Source organism: Geotrypetes seraphini, chromosome 5 (genome assembly GCF_902459505.1).
Source record: "Geotrypetes seraphini chromosome 5, aGeoSer1.1, whole genome shotgun sequence".
NCBI classification, from domain to species: domain Eukaryota; kingdom Metazoa; phylum Chordata; class Amphibia; order Gymnophiona; family Dermophiidae; genus Geotrypetes; species Geotrypetes seraphini.
The window spans coordinates 70,878,107-70,900,939 of NC_047088.1; the positions used below are offsets into that span (position 1 = coordinate 70,878,107).

General features: G+C 44.3%; 1 protein-coding gene across 2 annotated transcripts in view; it reads right to left on the reverse strand.

Moving 5' to 3' along the window:
- The window catches only part of SASH3 (SAM and SH3 domain containing 3), an 86,164-nt gene that overhangs the window by 62,956 nt on the left and 375 nt on the right, over nucleotides 1–22,833 (reverse strand). The window contains exon 2 of one of the 2 annotated variants that reach the window (XM_033944363.1): nucleotides 4,705–4,800. The exons of the other annotated variant lie outside the window; for it this stretch is intronic. Within the exon in view, the coding sequence (XP_033800254.1) occupies nucleotides 4,705–4,800 (96 nt within the window). The remainder of the gene's footprint in view (nucleotides 1–4,704; nucleotides 4,801–22,833) is intronic. 2 annotated transcript variants of the gene reach the window in all.

The following is a 22,833-nucleotide window of genomic DNA, read 5'->3' on the forward strand; positions in this document are numbered from 1 at the left end:
GGTCCCCCTGAGATAAGCTCAGTATGTACTGCAGGATGTCCAGTATGGGGCAGTTGTAGGGGTCTCGCTGCGTGTCTGTGCACTGGTAGCGGAACCTTCTCCCTTTCAACCCATAGCGTTTTCTGGTTGAAGGTCTTCTGGCTGCCATAAGAGTGTGCTCCACGTCTTGTGGTAGATTCATCCTCTCATCATCCATGCAGTCAGGGCTAAGGAACGCAGGTCGTGGTGGAGGGGGTAATGAGAACTGCACTGATCTGGAGCGGGGAGAGGTGGGTGAACCGCTATCCCTTGCCGGAACGGGAACCCTGGTTGCAGGAGCCCGATCAGGGCAATCATGATCACCGTTGCTCTGTCCTGAAGAATCTTCTGCAGGACTTAGGGTGTTCCAACTCACAGACAGACCGTCGGGGCTGAGATGGCGATGGGTTGATCTCTTTGCGCAGAAGGTCGAGTATTTTGAGTTCGGTTCGGTTGCAAACAGGTCGATGCCCGGTGTGCCCCAGGTGCTGAAGATCTTCTTCATCGCCGCTGGGTTGAGACACCACTCATCGGGATTCAGCTGGTGGCTGAGTCTTTCTGCCAGGTCGTTCTGCTCCCACAGGAGGTAAGTTGCCTGGATGGTGCATTGAATGGAGTTGGAGAACTCCCACATGTGGCAAGCTTCCTTGCATAGCGAGGTTGACCCTGTCCCTCCCTGTTTGCTGATATAGTGCGAGGCCACCTGGTTTTCTGTTTGGGTGAGGATTGCCCTGCCTGTTTGAAGGTTTCGAGGGCATTCCCTAAGGCCCTGAGCTCCAGTGGGTGGGTGGTCAGAGGTTGGGTACACTGGTCCCAGTGATGTCTGAGGTGCCCTTTCAGGGATCACATGAGTAGTCTGGTGTGCTGCACAACAAAGACCGGAGCGTGCTGATGATGAGCTGCTGGCAGGGATGCACTGGGCCAGGGATGTCATGGCGTCGATCTGGTAGTCCCGTAGGACGGCCTTGGTCTGCGTGGTGTCGATGACTGCCCAGATGAACGATATCCCCTGGGTGGGTTTCAGGTGGGGTTTCATGTAGTTGATGAGGAACCCCAGTTCTTGGAGGAGGGTTATGGTGGTTGACGGGGCTGCCAGCTGTCGAGATAAGATAGGACGTGCACCCCTTGAAGGCGAGGATGTGCCACTGCCACACACTTTGTGAACGCTCTTGGAGTCGTTGAGAGTCCAAGGGGCAGGACCTTGTACTGGAGGCGTCTGTCTTGGCTTTAGAAGCGACGATGCCTCCTGTGGGCTGGGTGCATGGGATACTAGCCAATACTCGGGCTGTAACAGGGCCAAGACTGTACCCAGAGAGTGCATCTGGACCTTGTGTATGCATCTGTTGAGCTTACAGAGATGTAGGGACGAGCGTTGTCCTTGTCCATGCTGACGCGGGGGTTCCTGGAGTAGAAACCCCTTGGTGATTTCCTCTGTTCGTCACCGCCTCTATTGATTCTGCCGAAGCAGGTCCTCTCCTTGCTGCAGGAAAGTTGGGTCGTCAGATGGAGGGTGCCCCGCCCACTCGGGGGGGGGGGGGGCGGTAGTGGAGACGAATTTGGAATCCCTGCTTGATGATGCTGAGGGCCCACTGGTCGATGGTGATCCTGGGCCAAGCCTTCGCAGACAATCTGATCCTGCTGGGCCGGAGGGTGGTCAAGGTTCTGTTTTTGTCTTGGGGAGAGGGCTGCCCTTGGATGCCCCTGCCCCTCGGGCGGTGCTTGTTTGCGTAGCAGTTATGTTACTGTTGCGAGCGCTGGGGCACAGACTGCTGCCAGTGTGGACTGGCTCAGTTGTGAGCTGGAGTCTCTATTTTATTTTATTTATTTATTTCCTCTCACTGGCCTCCTGATAAAGCCACATCTGGAACTGGAGCGCAGCGATTCGTGCGCTCAACATTGCGCCCTCGAAGGTCTTTTTCCCCGTCAATCCCAGTCTCCTTGATGTTGGTTGCCCTGAGGAGGGAGTCAGCAAAATCTCGTCTCTGCAGTCCAGGAGGTTCTTGTGGACTGGAATCGCCACTGCCTGCGTGAAGTACTGGTACTGGTAGTTCAGGCCTTGTAGTACTCTGTCTTGGGTACTTGTTGTCCACCCACATGGATCTTGAGAAAGGCTGTGAGTTTCTGGAGGGACTTGGGGTGAGTCCTCGTTTGTGGGTTTTTGTTTTTTTTTTTTAGTAAATATTTATTTATTTTTGTGGATGGTGACTCGGGGCGTGGCTGGAGGCTGGTGTGTAGCTTGTTCCTCCGTTGCTTGGGTGCATGGCATGCTGCTGAACCGCGCCATGTTGTTGTGCGTGGCTCCCTCTAAAGGGGGGCATTGTGGGGAGTGTAGCCCGCTGAGAGAGGAGTGGGTCAGCAGGAGGATTAACTGTGGCTGCTGGTCCCACTCCTGGTGGTTCGCAGGTTCATGTGCTGCTCCACTTGACTGGTTGGGTGGCTCCATGTACCCCACCGCCCTTCTCTGTCCTTCTTGAGAGGGGGGAGAGCCTGCAGAGAGGGGGCAGGATGCACCCCTTCATCTGTGCCAGTGCTCCTGGCTGCGTTTCCCACTGTGCCTGGAGGCAGAGAAAGAGGAGTGATAATGCCTCTTGAGTGGGCTTCTCCTGCTGTACTGCCTATTGTATATTAAACTGTACAGCGCTGCATATGCCTTTCAGTGCTATAGAAATCATGAATAGTACAGAGTCCCTCATGCTAGCTGGAAAAGCACTCTGCCTAGGTTTTATGAAGAGCAAACAGCTTTTTAGACTGAGGAGTTTCAAACCCCCACCCTTGGAAAGGCATGGTCTGGCATGTCGCATCTCTGAAGATATCAGCACCCTGCTGAGAAAGGCAGACTCCTCGTTCCCAACCTGAGAGGGGGAGGGGGGCGGGGTGGGAAAGGTGTGAATTGTAGACTCTGCAGGACCCCAAGAGGGAAAGAAACATCGAGGTTTTTTTTTTTTTTTTTTTTCAGCATGTCCTTTATAAGCTGAACTCTGGGGCAGCATGTCTCCTACTGGGGGGAGAGGTCTGCAGGTCCCCTCCAAGGGAAAGAAGCATGGGAGATTCTTTCTCCTTAAATTCAGATTGGGAGGAGGGTGGGGCAGAGCCCTCGGGGCTGCAACAGATTATCAGAGGTTTTCCCAAAAACAAGCAGATAGGACTTACCTTTGAACCCCAATCGGCTCCCTTCAGAGGCTGGCTTTAAGAGGCAGCATGCCGTCTGGAGGGTGAAAGCCCCGATCTGTTGCTTGCAGAGGCTGTGGATTTACGCAGCAGCATGCAAGACTCCTATCGGCTGCCCTGCAGAGGATGGCTGCATGGCAACATGCAGGGATTCCTGGAGAGATCTCTCGGTCTGGCGAGACTCCTATCGGCTGCCCTGCAGAGGCTGGTTCTAAGCGGCAACATGCAGGGACTCCGGGAGATATTTCTCTACCAGGCCAAGTGCAGGCGGGGGGATTAGCTGAGCCAGGGCATCCTGGAGGCTCCTTGCCACTGTAGCATGTGGATCCCCCGCTGCTGCATTCTGATGAGGATGGCTGCTGGAGGAAGATTCTCGGGCCTCACTTCTCTTCATGCCCTGCGGAGGCTGGCTGTAAGCAGCAACATGCAGGAACTCCTGGAGAGATCTCTTGGTCTGGTGAGACTCCTATCGGCTTCCTGCAGGGGCCGACGGCTAGCGACAGCATGCAGGACCTCCGGGAGAGATTTCTCGACCGGGCAAGTTGCAGTTGGGGGGGTTGACTGAGCCAGGACGTCCTGGAGGCTCCTCACCAGATTCGTCTGTGGATCCCCCGCTGCTACGCTCCGATGAGGATGGCTGCTGGAGGAAGATTCTCGGGCCTCACTTCTCTTCAAGAAGTCTCTCAGTGCCCTCTTCCTTAGCTTGCGTGCCCGTGGAGACAGACGGACGCAGTGCATGCAACACTGTTCCTCGTGTGCTGTGCCCAAGCAGCGAACGCACAGGTCGTGAGGGTCCAGTGTGCTCATCCTTTTCCTGCAGCCCGGACATTTCTTTGATGTTTCTGGCATCTTCAAGATGATAAGTAGAACAAGTTTTGTTTGTAGAAAAATGGAGAGCTGTGGAAAAATCTGACCGATGGGAACGGGCGGAAACTAAAGACTGGGGATTAGGGGGAAGCAGGGGAAAATGGGTAGGGCTCGGGCATGCCCAGTGGGGCCCGGGCACTGCACATGCTCAGAGGAAAAAAAAAAAAAAAAAATTTCTCTGAGCTATTGGAGAGCTTATCCGCAAATTGGGAGGTGTTGGGACAACACCCCATATGTGGCTGACTCATCCTGCTTGTCCTAGGAGAAACTGCTAAGTTTTGTAAGCAGTATATAAATTTTTTAATAAATAATAATGTACATCGATGGATTGATTTTCTTCATATGTAATCTGCTTTGAGTCCGCTTTTGGGGAAGGAAGGTGGTATATATAAACCAAAACAGAAATAGAAGAATGAACGGACCATGCATGTTTTTATCTGCCATCATTTACTGTTACAATCTCTCCCTCTGCCTAAAATCTTCTGTGCCTTTCCTGAATTTACAGTTCTCATATTCACCACCTTTTTTTGTAAATAAATATTTCCTTAATTACTCCTGGTATATATATTGGGGCTCTCTGCCACCCAGATCTCTGTTCTTGTGCAATATCAAGCCTGGATTTCATTTAGAATGACAGATGAAAAGACTCACGTTGGCCTCCAGGTTGAACTCTTTGTTGCTCACAACAGGAGAGCTGGGCTTTGATTTTGCAAAGTCTTTGAAGCTGCTGGACCGCTGAAGTGAGAGCTAAAGCAAGGAAAGAAAAGAGAAGGATCTCAGGCATGGTAAAAAAAAAAAAAATAAAAGTGCCAACTGCCCTGGTTGTGATTTCAATTAGAGAATAACACGGTGACAAAATTCATCACCGTTCTCGTCCCCGCGGATAACCGCGGGAAACCATCTTCATGTCATTCTTTAAGGAGAGAGGGAAGAATCAGAGTATAATTGGGCACAACCACTGAGCCACAAGCTTTGCTTTGAAGAATGCTGGTGTAGAAGGACCGAGGTTGAAATAGACACTAGAAAATGACATGGGATTATTTCCCGCAGTTATCCGTGGGGACGGGAACGGTGATGAATTTTGTCACCGTGTCATTCTCTAATTTCAATGTTCATTCATGGAGCAGTGTAACCTGCAAAGAATGGCAAGTGCAGAATGGCAGGACCAGATGAATTCCAGTCTAGAATTCAAGAAATAAACCAAACCATGTCTCATCTATTGAATTAGAGTTTCAATTTGAGGTTCTTCACTGTAGATTTTTTTTTAACTTTCAGAAATGAATATATCCTTTTTGGTGAGAGACCATAGGATTCACTCACTTGTAAAACAAACGTATCATTCAACATTACAATCATCTGCACTGTTATTAAAGCAGGGCTAGCCAACCAACACCAGAATTCCTAAAGGTTTACTTGCATGAGGTACTAGTCTAGGTTATGTTATATTACATAATTTACTTATCTTCTCTGAGAACCAGAGCACTTGAGGCAAATATTTTCCAAGTTGTGGAATGATGATCGTTATAACTCTGGAAGCTTAGAGGAGAAAATAAAAAGATAGAAACCCTTGAGATGCAATTCTTAGACATTACTTCAGCTGGTAGACGGCGGGATTGGGGGCGGGACTGGGGCATAATGGGGCGGGGATGGCGGGAGGGTCTGGGGGGGAGGGTTCGGATTTTACTATAGTAAAATCTGGCAACTATATGTTTATAGAATCAGGCCCCCTGTCTCTCACACAACAAAAAATTAACCCTTTCCTTTGCAAAGCTGCACTAGTGTTTTTAGCGCTGGCCATGGCGGTAACAGCTCCGACGCCCATATGAATTCTATGAGTGTCAGAGCTGTTACCACAGTGGCCAGCGCTAAAAATGGTAGTGCCGCTTTGTAAAGGAGGGGGTAAAAGAATAAAGCATTTTTATATTAAAAATTTTCCCCCCAGTCTGTGTTGGCTCAGTAATATCTTCAAAATGAAAAGCAAAGTGTTTTGTACTAACCTGTTGAAAATAACTTAAAAATATTCTATGTCAGTGTGAACAAAAAAAAAATTGTTTCTCTGAGGCATATGTTGTCATGCACTTCACCAGACATCTGACAAACGGAGCCTGTCAGAGGCCATATTGGGGTATAGCAATGGAGCCCTCTTTAATATACTGTAGCTTTTTAAAGCTGACAGTTTCTTTTTTAAGTTCTCCTTGTCATGCTTGGGTTGGGTTTTTTTTTAAATGGCACTCTACCACATGGCAGAAACAAATGTGCAATATCAGTTCAGCAGAGCACATTTTCTAAAGAGTAGAGGCAGGAAGTGGGTATCAGTCAGTGGACTGCCACACGGCCACAAGCTGCACGATGCCAACACCTTGAAACAGAGCTTAGACCTGTAAAATTCAGATCTTGATTAGGCCTAGGCAAATTTCTTCACATCCTTGCCTGCATGTGCTTTCTCAGTAGCAATGAGAAAAATGTGCAGAAAACATTGTTTGAAGGGGGGCAGGGACTCCCGTTTCCATTCTGTAGGTGAACTATAGGAGAAGCCTTCACACAATCAGCCTCCAGGAATACAACCTTCCCCACTCACAGGTGTTTTTTTTTTTTTTTTTTTTTTGCAGCAGTTTGGAGGCAGCATCTGCAGCAAGACAGAAGTGAAAAATTCTGCAGCAGTATTTCTGAAATTTCCACATCTGGCATATTTGCTACTTATGTTCGGCTGAAAATTTGTCTACAGATACCCTGATGGTCAAAACTGGAACACTTATTGGTGGTGGGTCTGAGCTTTATTTTCCTGTCTGTGCCTGAGGCAATCAGCACTCAGGCACCGATGTGAAAGTAAGGCTACGATAGCTCAGATCCTTCCACTAAATATCAGCCCCAATTCCACGTAAATGGAAGGACATTCCCTTTGGGGAATCACCCAGGGAGCTCATTTTAATCATCTTGACATTATAATACAGTTTTAATATTAATGACCACTGGCTCTAACCACTAGGCCCTAGGATGTAGCAAGGGTGAGAGGCGTCCGGGGCATTGGTGCCCCTTCCCTGCCCTCTTCTCCTTCCCCCACCCCCTCTTGCCATGCATACCCCTTTCCTTCCCCCGTACCTCTATAATGCTCCCGGTGCGAGCAGCAACCCCAACCAGCTTCTCGCACCAGCGTTGGCTCTTCCTCTGACATCACTTCCTAGGTGCGTGTCCAGGAAATGATGTCAGAGGAAGAGCCGACACTGGCATGAGTAGCAGCTTTGGTTGAAAGAAGAGATGTCTAGGGTACCTCTTCTCTCTCACCAACCCAACCACCCTGTCCTGTCAGAAGGGCTCTCTGACCAACCCCCCTGACTTGACCCCCGATTGGACTGGACCAGAGAGGGCTGGGCCCCCTATCACAGCTCTAGTGATCTAGTAACATTCAACCCCCTGACCTTCTGGACCAGATTAGGCCTTCTAACTATCACTGCCCTGGTGGTTTAATAACTCAAACACCCTCCACCCCCGGCCCCGACTCCTCATCCCTGCCTGGTACATCCTGGGATGCACAGTGTGGGGTCTAAGTACCATATAAGGAGATTTTTTTTCCCTTCTATTCTAGTGTTTTCTATTTTGCCTCTACCTAACCAGTTCAAGGATGGATAACAAACCTAAAGAAACCCAGACCAATTTTTCTAGGAATTACATACAAAGTTAGAACACAAATGTACTTTACCATAATTAAAACCCAATTAAAATCAATCATGATGAAAACAAAAATGATTTAAAAAGTTTCCTAATCCAGAAATAATACTCTCAGATGCGCAATCCCAAAGGGAGTTGGTTCCAAAATCTAACCAACTGATATTGAATAGGCAACAAAAATTATCTGATAGCTTTCACTTTCTTTACCGAAGGAAATTTCATTTGGAAAGAATTTCTCATTTGATTTTTTGAAAGTGGATTATGCAATAAAGTCACCAAATTAATCAAATACTGGGGAACATTACCTACTAGAATCTTGAAAACTGTGACTCCTAATTTACCCCCCCCCCCTTTTACAAAACCACGATAGCGTTTTTTAGTGCAGGCCGGCACATCGAATGCTCACAGGAAATTCTGTGAGCATCAGGAGCAGCGCAGAACATTCAGCGCACCGGTCTGCGCTAAAAACCGCTATTAAGGTTTTGTAAAAGGGGGGTGGGGTTAAAATTTAATCTAGCTTCCAAAGGCGGTCAATGAAGTTTATTGTAACAAGGTTGAAGATGTTCAAATGTTTACAAGTCAAATATTAATCTAACAGCTGAGTTCAGAGCCAGCTGTAGTTGATTAATAGATTTGGACCAGATAACCAAAACTAACTCCCCCCCCCACACTTTTTACATACCTGTAGCTCAGTTTTTAGTTCTATGAGCGTCATAGCTGTTGCCACCACAGCTGGCGCTAAAAAATAAGCTATTGTTTGTTAAAAAAAGGTGTGTGTGTGTAAATTATAGTAGTCTATTCTGGACAGAATAATGGACTGCACTAAAATTTGAATAGGTTCCATCTTTAAGTATTTCCTAATGGACCTCAGTTTTCTCATTAACAAATAACATTGTTTAATTATATGGTGTACATATGTTTATGATAACACATAAACAAGTTATTGTCAATTTCTACCCCCAAAATTCGTGAGTGCAAATCCAAAGGATAAGTATTCCCATCTATAGAAATAGTTGTAACATATCTTGAATCCTTCTGAGAACCTAACCACCAAAATTTGGTTTTGTGTTTGTTCATGGAAATCCAGTTTTCAGGAATATCAAGATCATTATTTCGGCGAGAGTATCCATTAAGCACCAGGCAGGGGCAGGGCACCACAATTTTGAAAAGGATGGCCCAGAGGCAGGAAGGAGTAGGCATCCATCTTGCTTCCTATGTCAAAGGCACATGGATCACCAGAGCCAAAGGGGGATTTGAGTCATTAGACCACCAGGGCAGGGAGGGCGCTAAACCACTAAAACTGTGATAGAACACTAAACCACTAAAACTGTGATAGAGGACCTGGCCCAGCCAGGCTGGGAGTTCAAGTTGGGTCAGGTTGGGAGGGGTTTGGTAGTCTGCTAGACCTGCAGGGCAGTGGTAGGGGGTTATGCTTAGCCCTGGTGATTCTGCTCAGGCTCAGGGAAGGGGCTAAAATATCTGGAAAAGTTAAGAGAGGCTGGTTGAGTAGTCAGGAAAGCAAAGATGCAACTGGAAGAAAAAAATAGCCAACACGGTAAAATGGGGGGACAAGACTTTTTAGATACATATTAGTGATAGGAAGAAGTGCAAAAGTAGCATTGTGAGACTCAAAGGTGATGATCTTATGGTGGCCAACAGGTTGAAAAGGTGATGGCGAAGGCTAGAAGGATGCTAGGTTACATAGGGAGAGGTATGGCTAGTAGGAAAATGGAGGTATTGATGCCCCCTTATAAGACTTTGGTGAGATATAAAAAGATATAAAAAGGATGGAGTTGGTCCAGAGGAAGGCTACTAAAATGGTGTGTGGTCTACGTCATAAGGCGTATGGGGACAGACTTAAAGATCTCAATCTGTATACTTTGGAGGAAAGGCGAGAGAGGGGAGATATGATAGAGACGTTTAAATACCTACGTAATGTGAATGCACATGAGTTGAGTCTCTTTCTTTTGAAAGGAAACTCTGCAATAAGAGGGCATAGGATGAAGTTAAGAGGTGATAGGCTCCGGAGTAATCTAAGAAAATACTTTTTCACAGAAAGGGTGGTAGATGCATTTGTATAGTCTCCCAGAAGAGGTGGTGGAGACAGAGACTGTGTCTGAATTCAAAAGGGCCTGGGATAGGCACGTGGGATCTCTCGGAGAGAGAAAGAGATAATGGTTACTGTGGATGGGCAGACTAGATGGGCCATTTGGCCTTTTTCTGCCATCATGTTTCTATATTTTTGAGCATGTACCACCAGGGATGGCAGTAGCTTTCCCTATTTCTATCTCAATAGCAAACTGTGGACTTTTCCTTCAGGTATTTGTTCAAGTCTTTTTTAAACCCAGACACATTAACTGCTATTACCATATCCTTTGGTAAAAACTTTCAGAGTTTACTAAAAGATGAGTTTGAGGCATGTCCTGAAAACCCGCATTATTTTAATAATGCACTAATCTTAAATCAGTTGAATTACTATAATATTTTCTATAATGGTTTGAAAGATGTATCACTGAAGAGACTTAAATTAATATAGAATATGGTTGACCATATTTACTCCCTTCCTATTGACCACACAAGTCAACCATAACTTATATTCTTAAACGCTTATATTCAACGTCCAACATTTGGTCCATTGAATGATGTATGCCAGGTTTCTTAAGGTTTGCTCATATAGATCCCCTTTTCCAAAGCCGTAGTAGTTCCGGTGAAGCAAATGTTCCGGTGCAGCAAATGTGATGTAGTCCATAGGAATTGAATGGACTTTGTTGCATTTACTGTGACTTTGTAAAAGAGGCCCATAATTCCTTGTGCTCACTTTTGACCTTTGTGGTCACCACAGAATAACTGTTTGACAATGTCCTCACCAACTATGCTGGGAAATAACTTTGTGCATCTCCTTTAGTTACTTTGCCCCCTTCTTCAGCATGAGCGTCCTGTCACCATGGAAACCCATGCAATGGGTGTTGTACCATAGGGTCTGTCAGCACATGTATCCAGGAAGGCCTGTGCTAGAATTACTTGCAGAAGAAGTGCTGCTGTGGTTGTGGGGTGATCTTTGTCACAGCCAAGCCAGTCCTGGATCAAAGCACAGCAACTGCAGCAATGCTCTGGTAGCCAGTGGCGTACCAATGGGGGGGTGGTCCGCCCCGGGTGCAAGCCCTGAGTGGGTGCTCCCGGCCTTGAGGCCATTGGCATCCGATTCCCCCCCACGTCTGGGTTTTCCCCCGGCCCCCCCGCACCATTTGCAGTGGAGAAGCAGCCTGCAGCAAGATCGCAATGCCAGCGATCCCTTCGCTGCTTCGGCGCTGCTTCCTCTGCCGTGGTCCCGTTCCTCCTCTGATGTCAGAGTAGGGTTGGGACCACGGCGGAGGAAGCAACGCCGAAGCAGCGCAGGGATCGCTGACATCGCGATCCCACTGCGGGCTGCTTCTCTACCGTAGGTGGTGCGGGGAGGCCAGGGGGATGAGCGGTCCTTCAGGGTTGGGGGGCGAGCGGTCCTTCAGGGTGGGTTGGGGCATCAAGCCTTTAGGGTGGGGGAGGGCAGGCAGGCCTTCAAGGGGGGGGGCCAGGCCTTCAAGGGGGACAGACAGGCAGGCCTTCAAGGGGGGACAGGCCTTCAAGGGGAGGGGGATAGGCCTTCAATGGGATCAGGCAGGCAGGCCTTCAATGGGGGGACAGGTAGGCAGGCCTTCAAAGGGGGGACAGGCCTTCGAGGGGGTGCAGGCCTTCAAAGGGGGGGACAGGCCTTCAGGGGTGGGTGCAGACCTTTAAGGGGGGGACAGGCCTTCAGGGGAGGGGGGACAGGCCTTCAGGGGAGGGGGCCCTGGTGTAGAAGTATACGGAGGGAAGGGGGGTTCAAAGAGACGCACATATGCTGGACTTTGGGTGGGAAGAAATAATGGGTCTGAAAATAGAGGAGAGGGAGAGGAAGAGAGATAATGGACCATGGTTTTTAGGGAGGGAAGGAACAGAAAGGGAGAGAAGTTGGACACAAGGTATGGTGTGGAGGGGGGGGAATAGAGATACTGGATAGGAAGGTAGTTGGGAAAAGAAAGGGAGAGATAGTGGACCCTGGGGTGAGGGAGAGATGCTGGATGAAAGGGTAGTTAAGAAAAGATGGATCTGTGGAAGGAGACGAAAAAAGGAAAGATGCCAGACATCCTGGGGAGGGAAGGGAAACGGGGAGGACAGAGATGGCAGATGGATGGTTAGCATGCAGAAAGAAGGAAGAAGGAGACCCTGGCAAGCAAGTTATCAGAAGACAACCAGAGCCTTGGACCAACAAGATTTGAAAAATAACCAGACAACAAAAGGTAGAAAAACTAATTTTATTTTCTGTTTTGTGGTTACAATAGGTCAGATTTGAAATGTATATCCTGCCAGAGCTGGTGTTACACCGCAAACGTGAGCTAGGATTTAACAGAGAGAGGAAAAGTCCTTTTTGTTTCTTTATTTTATTTACACCACAGCGCCAGTGTGGTTAGGAGAAGCCAAAGGGGGGTGAAAAAGTTATAAAATAAACCCACCAGGATGCAGTGGCATACCTAGGGTATGTGGCACCCGGGCCCATCATTTTTTGACACCCCCCCATGTAATAAAATATTTTTTATAATAACCATGAAAAATAAATGGTCATAATAGAAACAGGCACTGAAAATTTTCTTTTATTGAACCTCATATATGTAACCATTATTCCAAACATAACATAAATTATGTCTGAATTGTCATGACATCAGAAGTACATATGGAGTAGTTGCAGGTGATGCTTGGGACAGTTCTGATTGTGTTAGTTCGGTTTTATGTGTTTTTTGAATAGAAGGGTTTTTATTTCTTTTGTGAAGGTTTTGTAATCTGTGGTCGAGATCAATAGGTTGTAGAGTTGGAGGTCGAGTGTTAGGAGGTTGTCAAACAGTTTTTTTCCTTTTGACGATTTTGGTTGGAGGGTGTGTGAATGGTGCGTGAATTCTCCTATGTCTGGTTGAGGTGGATTTAAGTATTTAGCTGAAGAAATTAGTTACCCCCCCCATTCCACACACATTAATTCTCTTCCATTTTTGTTCCCATTCTAAAAAACACTGATAAGTTCCCAGAAAAAAAATACATTAAAATAAGAAGTGAAAATAAAGGCCCTTACAGATGAGAACATAACATAAGAATAGCCTAACTGGGTCAGACCAATGGTCCATCATGCCCAATAGCCCATTCTCATGGTAACCAATCCAGGTCACTAGTACCTGGTCAAAACCCAAAGAGTAGCAACATTCCATGCCACCGATCCAGGGCAAGCAGACACTTCCCCCATGTCTTAATAACAGACTATGGACTTTTCCTCCAGGAATTTGTCCAAACCTTTCTTAAAATCAGCAACGCTATCTGCTTTTACCATAACTTCTGGCCACTTCATTTTTAAGCTTAGATCTTTCCTTCCAAACAGAGACCTTGCTAGATGTCAAATACAGAAAGAACAAGGTAACTGCACAAGGACTTAGCTGTGCAGGAAATGTGAATCTCCTCATACATCCACCATATAGTGCAAAAATGTGCAAAGGTCTGGTTTTTTCTTTCGATCACTACATAGCCTAATGCCACACAAGCTAAGGTTAACAAAGTTTCCTTCCTTGGACTACAAGGAGAGACTGACAAACCACTGGAAGAGATCCCAAAACAACTACCCAGGCACAACACCCAAAGACCCACTCAGTGTGAACCAGTTGAGTGGAGTGGACTAACTGGGGGGTGGAAATGGGCCTGGAGTTTGCTCAGCAGAATTTCCCAGACCACCTCTTCCTCTCAACACATTGACACGCTGCCACCACCACCACCACCATTAGGAACACCTCACCGGGTAAGCCAATAATGCTTATAAACTTTATAAAAACACATTATTATATTTTCTTATAAAGCACATATTTTAACTGAACTCTCTTACATCCTCAGTCTTGCCATTCACAAAAATAGAAGGAAGAAAAGTTCCCGTTTCCTACTGTCTCATGTCCCCGGCCTATACAATATTTTTCTTCTGCAGACCCTTCAAAAGTCTGACCAAATCCTCGTTTCACTTGCATTATAAAGTACTGAGGATGCCATCTCTCCCCCAATCCCAAGTCCTAAAGTCTAAGACAGTAGCGCAAACTAGTGCTGCCCGATTGGGGGAAAAAAATAAATTTGATTCGATTCAGCCCATTGAATTGGTTTTTCGATTCGACTTTCCTGCCCAATTGGGTGTTTGTTTTTTTTTTTTTTCAAACATCCAGGCAGTAGCGTACTAAGGGGGGGGGAGCAGGGGGGGGGAGGTCCGCCCCAGGTGCAAGCCCTGAGGGGGTGTTCCCAGCCTTGGCGTTCAATCCCCCCCGAAGGACCGCTCGTCCCCCCTGGCTTCTCCACACCACCTACAAAGCAGCCCGCAGCGGGATCGTCAGAGGAGGGGCGGGACCGCGGCGGAGGAAGCAGCTCCGAAGCAGCACAGGGATCGCTGGCATTGCGATCCTGCTGGGGGCTGCTTCGTAGGTGGTGCGGGGAGGCCAGGGGGGCGAGCGGTCCTTTGGGGTGGGTCAGGGCATCAGGCCTTCAGGGTGGGGTGGGCAGGCAGGCAGGCAGGCCTTCAAGGGAGAGGGGGGTAACAGGCAGGCAGGCCTTTAAGGGGGTGGACAGGCAGGCCTTCAAGGGGGGGCAGGCCTTCAAAGGGGGGACAGGCAGGCAGGCCTTCAAAGGGGGGACAGGCCTTCAAGGGGGGGGGACAGGCAGGCCTTCAAGGGAGGGGACAGGCCTTCTGGGGGGTGCAGGCCTTCAAGGGGGGGACAGGCCTTCAAGGGGGGGGGGACAGGCAGGCCTTCAAGGGAGGGGACAGGCCTTCTGGGGGTGCAGGCCTTCAAGGGGGGGACAGGCCTTCAAGGGGGGGGGGACAGGCAGGCCTTCAAAGGGGGGACAGGCCTTCAAGGGGGGGGGACAGGCAGGCCTTCAAGGGAGGGGACAGGCCTTCTGGGGGGTGCAGGCCTTCAAGGGGGGGACAGGCCTTCAAGGGGGGGGGACAGGCAGGCCTTCAAGGGAGGGGACAGGCCTTCTGGGGGGTGCAGGCCTTCAAGGGGGGGACAGGCCTTCAAGGGAGGGGACAGGCAGGCCTTCAAAGGGGGGACAGGCCTTCAAGGGGGGGGGGGACAGGCAGGCCTTCAAGGGGGGGACAGGCCTTCAAGGGGGGATAGGCCTTCAAGGGGATCAGGGGGGATAACTAATTTCTTCAGCTAAATAATTAAATCCACCTCAACCAGACATAGGAGAACTCATGCACCATTCACACACCCTCCAACCAAAATCGTCAAAAGAAAAAAAACTGTTTGACAACCTCCTAACACTCGACCACCAACTCTATAATCTATTGACCTTGACCACAGACTAGAAAACCTTCACAAAAGAAAAAGAAACCCTTCTATTCAAAAAACACATAAAACCGAACTAACACAATCAGAACTGTCCCAAGCATCACCTGCAACTACTCCATATGTACCGTACTTCTGATGTCATGACAATTCAGACATAATTTATGTTATGTTTGGAATAATGGTTACATATATGAGGTTCAATAAAAGAAAATTTTCACTGCCTGTTTCTATTCTGACCATTTATTCCGTTTCATGGTTATTACAAAAAATATTTTTTTATATGGGGGGGGGGTGTCAAAAAATGATGGGCCCCGGGTGCCGCATACCATAGGTACGCCACTGCTGGTAGTTATCAAAATCTTGCATTGAAGGAAATTGTCTGTGTTGTTTACGCCTAAATCTGGGCCTGTGTTTTATCTGCTATTTGTATTTTTAATTTTATTATGCTTTGATGTTTACTAAGGAAGGACAGCTTCTCAATTTTTAAAACATTTCAACAGCATACATGGAACATAAAGTACAATGAAAACAATAACTTCCCATTTAAAACAATAAAAAGAAAAGAGAGAAAATTAATTTTCAAAGTAAATAACAAAATGAGAAATCCTATTAGGTGCCTATCACAGTGAGGGGAACAAGAAACAAAGAATTGAGAAGAAATATATCTTTTTTAATCAGTAAAAATATACAAAAGCCATCTGAGATAAAAATTAAAAGGCAGGTAATTTGTCAGTGAGAAAGTATTTCAAGTGGTTGGGTAACCAATAAATATATCTATTCCCTTGATATTTTGATACACACTTACTAGGGGATTCTAAGAAAAACTGAGCACCACACTGAAAAGCTTTAGACCTGAAAGCCAAAAAATGCCTTATGTCTAGATTAAGAAGGCCTTATTATATCAGGAAAAATGGAGAATTTCAAACCTAGAAATAACAAAGTTCCCCATGAGAGACTCCTGAGAATGTTAAAGAGTCATGGAATAGGAGGCAATGTTCATTGTGGATTAGGAATTCAGTTGTGGATAAGTAAATCACTGAATACCTCTAAACGGATGGGAAAAGGGGAGAATGTCTGGAAAGCAATATATTGTAATGCTCGAAGTACAAGATTCTGGATCTAGAAGCTGTGATGGAAGAAGAAGAGTTGGATATAGTGATGATCACGGAGACATGGTTCACGGAGAGCTATGACTGGGATATTGGACAGAAAACAGATGTAGGGTTAAATGGCCATTTTTCTCAATGGAAGAGGGTAAATAGTAGAGTGCCATAGGGATCTGTACTGGGACCAGTTCTATTTACCATATATATAAATGATCTGAAAATTGGAACGACAAGTGAGATGATTAAATTTGCAGATGACACAAAACTATTCAAAGTTGTCAAAACACATGAGGACTGAGGAAATTGGAAGGCTGGGCATGCAAATGACAGATTAATTTTTAATATATATATATTTTTATTGAAAATGGCAGATGGTCCAAACAGGAAATTACAAGGAGCAAAAGAACAATGTGAACAAATGCAAAGTAATGACCCTCGGGAAGAATAATCCAAATCATAATTACCTGATGCTAGGGTCCACCAAAGGAGTCAGCACCCATGAAAAAGATCTGGGTGTCATTGTAGACACTGCACTGAAATCTTCTGCCCAGTGTGCAGCTGTGGCACAAAAAGCAAACTGGATGCTAGGAATTATTAGGAAAGGGATTGTAAATAAGACCGAGAATATTTTAATGCCTCTGTATCGCTCTATGGTGCATCCTCAGTTTGAGTACTGTGCATGGTTTTGGTCACTGTATCTCAAAAAAGATATGGTGGAATTAGAAAATATTCAAAGAAGAATGACCAAAATGTAAAGAGGATGGAACTCCTCTTAAGTGAGGAAACACTAAAGAGGATGGGGCTCTGCAGCTTGGAAAAGAGATGATTAATGGGTGATATGATTAAGGTCTACAAAATCCTGAGTGGTGTAGAATGGGTAAGAGTGAATCGATTTTTCACTTTTTCCAAAAGTGCAAAAACCAGGGGGCACTCAATGAAATTACATGGAAATACTTTTAAAGCAAATAGGAGAACATATTTTTTACTCCAAAAACAGTTATGCTCTGGATCTTGTTGTCAGAGGTGGTTACAGTGGTTAGTGTAGCTAGGTTTAAGAAACGTTTGGACAATTTCCTGGAAGAAAAGTCCATAGACTGCTGTTGAGACATGGGGGAGGCCACTGCTTTCCTTGGTTTGGCAGCATGGAATGTTGCTACTATTTGGGTTTCTGCCGGGTACTATGATCTGGATTGACCACTGTTGGAAACAGAAGACCGGGCTAGATGGACCATTGGTCTGACCCACTATGGTTGTTCTTATGTTTTTATAACATTTCTCAAAGACCATGGATCTATAGAAAGGCATAATGACATCTGCAACTTTGTTCTTCATCCTTTTTTGGAATAATTCTACATTCTAATTGTTTTGGGGTTATCTATCTATCTATCTCTCTATCTAACTATCTATCTATCTCTCTCTATATCTATCTACTTTTGACAGCCATAGCACACTAGGATGGAAATTTTAACATATTGTACATAATGACTTGAATATATTCTTGAGTGGTAACTCCTAGTACTACACCCACCATTTTGTAGCTGTACTTTTTAAAGTTTGGTATGATTGTTCTCTTTTGTTGTGCCTGAATCTGGTCTTATATCTGTTTGCAGTTTAGTGCACTTGGGGCAATTAATTATTCCTGAATATATATTTGGGCTTCTTTTTTAATTGCCATTTTTTTCTATCCTTTAATTAGTCTGTACACCGCTTTGACCTTTTGGAAAGGTGACATAGCATGTCTTTTAATAAACAATAATTAAATTTTCCCTATGAGCATTGCTGTACACTTGTCCACATTAATCTGTTTTTGCTCAAATGTTTATTTTTACCCTAGATTTCTGAAACAGTTTTGGAACACGGGGCAAAAATGGGTTAAATTTTATCCACCATTTAGATGCTCAGTTTTCTAGTTTTACAAGATCCTTTCGTAATTCCTCACAATCTTCATCTGTTTTAACAACTTTGAATAAATTTGTGTTATTTGCAGATCTGATCATTTTACTTGTTACTCATTTCTTCAGATTATTTATGAATATATTAAATAGCACAGGTCCTAGTACAAAGATCCTTGGACACTCTATTATTCAATAATACCATTCAATAATATTCTGTTTCTTGTCTTTCGGCTGATTTCTAATCCACAATAGTCTATTGTCCCATGCCATTTAAGGACATAGGAATATTTAATTCCTTGAGGAGTCTTTCTATAAGGACTTTGTCAAACATCTTCTGAAAATCCAAACATACCACATCAACCAGCTCCTTTAATCACATGTTTGTTTTCACTCTCCAAAAAACAATCTAATAAATTGGTAAGGCAAGATTTATCTTTGCTAAATCCACAGTGACTGAGTCCCATTAAACCACATCTGTCTTTAATGATTAGTAATTGTATTTCTTTAGAATAGCTTCTATTATTTTGCCTTGTCTAAACCTTTCTGGATCATTCCTGTTGCCATTTTAAAAACTAGTGTTACATTGGTCACCTTCCAGTCCTGTGGCCATTTTAAATGATAGTTTACAGATTAAAAGCAACAGGTTACCTATTATAGAAACAATATCCTGGAGGGTCTGGATTTCAATGTTCTAATGTTCTACCTAGAATTTTAAATTTGGCTTCCAGAACCTCTGTCTTTCCTATATAACTATCTCTCTCTCTCTCTCTCTCTATATATATATATATATATACAGATAGCATTAGATTAGATATATGAAAATGGAAAATGATGTTTCTATATACAGTATATATAGATACTTAATAGATGATTTAGGATAATAAAGCTAAATACATTGTGGTTGATATTCAAATGATTTATCTGGTAAACTTTGGGAGTTAACCAAACAAATTACAAATTAAAAAAAAATAATTTACAGTACTGGTTAAAAGATAACCTTTGTCTAAGAACTCTATATTTGACAAAAAGGTCATACATTTAAAGAAAGAAGGAATCAAAGTCATGTCAAGGGTTGGTTAGAAATTTAATTGGATAGCATCAATTTTCAGCATTATCTGGTTAAAATTAACCGGTTAAGTGGGACTTCACGAACAGTAGTTCTGAGTTTACTGGATAACTTTAACCAGCTGTATTCTGTGGTGGCAACTTAACCAGTTAAGTAACTGAATATCTGGTTAAAGTTAATTGCATGTCTGATGCCAGTGTGGTATTCATTGCCAGTCCTCAAAGGCCATCAACAGGTCAGGGTTTTAGGATATCAATAACGACTATGAAAGAGTGAGGTCTCCATCCAACGGAGGTAGTATGCATGCAAATCTCTCTCATACATATTCATTACCACTCAAGTAGTCGGGATCAAATACAGTTCACTAAATAGCTCCTAATGCATCAATTTCAAAATATTCAAGAAGCTATTATTTTAATACTTTATATTCCTTTTAATTTACACTTGTTTAATAATAATGTATTATCATGTATCACAAATCATATTCTTACCACACACTAAATATCAAACCATATACCTCCATGAGCCCCCTCCCCCCCAATCTGAATAATAAATTATAATACAATACATAAATAGGACAAATGTCCATTAATTGTCTCTTTCAGTACTGGAATGCAGTATCTGTCACATCCCCTTGCAGGTCATGGTGAGCCCCCCAAAACACCTCAAAGAACAAATATAGATGTGACAAATACTGCATTCCAAGACTGAAAGAGAAAATTAATGGACATTTGTCCTGTTTATGTATTGTATTATAATTTATTATTCAGATTGTGGGGGGCTCATGGAGGTATGTGGTTTGATATTTAGGGCTCCTTTTACAAAACAGCGCTAGAGATTTTAGCGTGTGCTTAGCACACTCTTAAATTTCCGCACGCTAGCGAGCTGGCGTTAGTTCTAGCCATGTAGCGTGGGTTTAGCATGTGCTAAAATTCTGTGTACGCTAAAAACGTTATCGCAGCTTTGTACAAGGAGCCCGTAATGAATATGTTTTGTGATATGTGATAATATATTATTAAACAAGTGTGTAATTTGAAAGGAATTGAAAGTATTAATATAATAGCTTCTTGAATATTTTGAAATTGATACATATTCTTTAGGGATCTCCTGAAAACCTGACCTGTTGGTAGCCCTCGAGGCCTGGAAGTGGCAGTTATGTCATCTGACTTCATTGAATTTAAGGCTGACAATGACTGATAAAAGACCTGCTTTTGTGAAAAGGAGCTTTATCTTCCATAGGACAGAGTACAATATTTCGCTTTAGATTCAGACCTGAAAGAGAGTGCCTCAAATATTCTGCTTCTATGTTAAATTTTGACTTTTATTTATTTGTTTATTTGGGACTTACTGTATCCTTTTTAACTGAATAGCAGGGGAAGTGGGGAATAGGCTAAAACATATACCCCCTCTTTTATCAAGCTAGAGGTTTTTAGTGTGGGACAATGAGGTAAGGTAAGTGCTCCAATGATCATAGGAATTCTATGAGCATTGCAGCATTTACCACGTCTGCCTGTGCTAAAAACCTCTAGCGCAGTTTGATAAAAGCTGGCCATGGTGAAAATAACTACAAAAACAAAATAGGAATGGAGCCACATTTCACTAGATTGACATTATACTAAATTTTCATCACAAAATACATAAAACAGATCACAGGAAATGGTCCACCACACGACCAACTATAGTTCGAAAGCTAAGTGGGATAGGCTTGATGGGAAAAGCCAGGTTTTTATGCAGACTTAAACTGTTTTAAAGATACAAAGGGGTGCTGACAAGTTCTCAGCCCAACCAACTTCCTAAATTCTAAGCGTTATTTTGTCACTGTAGCTGAAAAGAGTGTTATCTTGTTTCGTTAAGTGCCAATTTGCAGAAACAAAATTCTGTGTTTTTTGACATTGTTTCAGATCATTGATTGAACCATAGCCACCATCATTCTCTTCTTAATTGGGCTGAGAACTTGTCTGCACCTCCTCGTAACTTGCTATGAATGGCTAACAGTAAGTTGTTCCAAAGAGAAGGGGCAGTAAAAAAGACGCACTGTGTCTGGTAGATTCTAATTAGGCAGTTTGAGGCCCAGGGAGAACTATATGGTGGTCATTTAATGATCAAAGGCATGAGCTGGAGTGTATGGGATGGTCAAAGTGCTCAGATATTGGGGAATACCCATTCTAAATGCCTTAAATGAAAGAAGCAAGACCTTAAATTTGATTGACAGGAAAACCAATGATGATTCTTGAGTATGGGAGTCACAATTATATTGTGATATTTTTTAATGGAGATCCTTTCTGAAACCATGCTTTCTCACAGGGAAGGAGCTTTTAGTTAATTCTCCAAAGATAGAAACATAGAAAGATGACGGCAGAAAAGGGCTACAGCCCATCAAGTCTGCCCACTCTATTGACCCACCCCATTAAGTCTGAATGCTAATGACCTAGTTTCCTCAGACTAGAGAAGACAAAGTAATGTGACGAAAAGAGCAGAGGAGATTCAGACAAAGAGTAGAAGATACCAGTCAGGGCTTATCTCAACTGTGGTGATCATATGTAAAAGTGAATGAAAGAAGCATTGCTTTCAAAAGCTCCCCACAAGAGTTGGTGTAATAAATGCACCACCTACAGCTTGTTTCTTTCCAAATTGGAATAACCTGATAATCTCACTTATTCCCCCAAATGAGAAAAGGAGATTTTGATGTTGGTAGTCTGTTCTAAAGTCAGAGTTTTAAAACCACTAAAGTGCAACATTCCACTTATAGGATAATCCCTCGTTCTTTCTTAGAAGAGAGGTTTAAAATAGGATGCACTAAATAATCCGGGCTCCTTTTACAAAGGTGCGTTAGGGCCTTAACGCGCGGAATAGCGCACGCTAAATTGCCACGCCCGCTAGCATTGAGCTGGCGTTGGTTCTAGAAGCGTAGCACGGGTTTAGGGTACGCTAAAATCCTGCGTGCGCTAAAAACGCTAGGGCACCTTAGTAAAAGGAGCCCTCCGCTGTGCAGTGATACGCTGCACCCTGATGCTGGAACTAAGAGGGGCTTGTGAAACTTAGTACCAGGGAGCATTCCTGCTGGGGATCGCTTCAACCTGCACAACAGTAAAAGGAACATAAATCTGGGAGAATAAAGGAGTAAAAAAAAAAAAAAAAAAGCAAACGTTTGAAACAGTGAAAACAGTCGAGCAGAACATGCTGATTATTAAATGGTCTTTGGAGGTTAATTTGAGAGAAAAGGGAGGGATGTTATCTCCCAGTGCAATGCATGGATAAAATAATGTATTTTAGAAGTGGGATGGTCAATGGAAAAAAATGGTGTAGTGTTGATTTGAGTCATCTTGTAATTGTAGTACCCCTCCTGAAGAAGCCAGCGGGTGAAACCTAGGTTGGGGGGGTCGGTATTGTGAATAAACGGAGGAGCCCGGAGCAGTTATGTGTATCATCCACACCATTCAAAGTTAAGTTGCTGTCAAATTTATTATTTTATTTTCTTCAAGTTTATGTGCTGTTATTTAGTCTTTGTTTGGTGGAGGAGACTGTGAACAACAATGATGGTCTCCTTAATAGCTGCTCCGTGAACTTGTTTCACCGGACCTCAGCTGTGGGTCTGAGTGTTCACTTAACCACATCAACTTGTGTTGTAATTTGTGCTTGAAGTAAAACAAAGGTGATTAGTACAACAA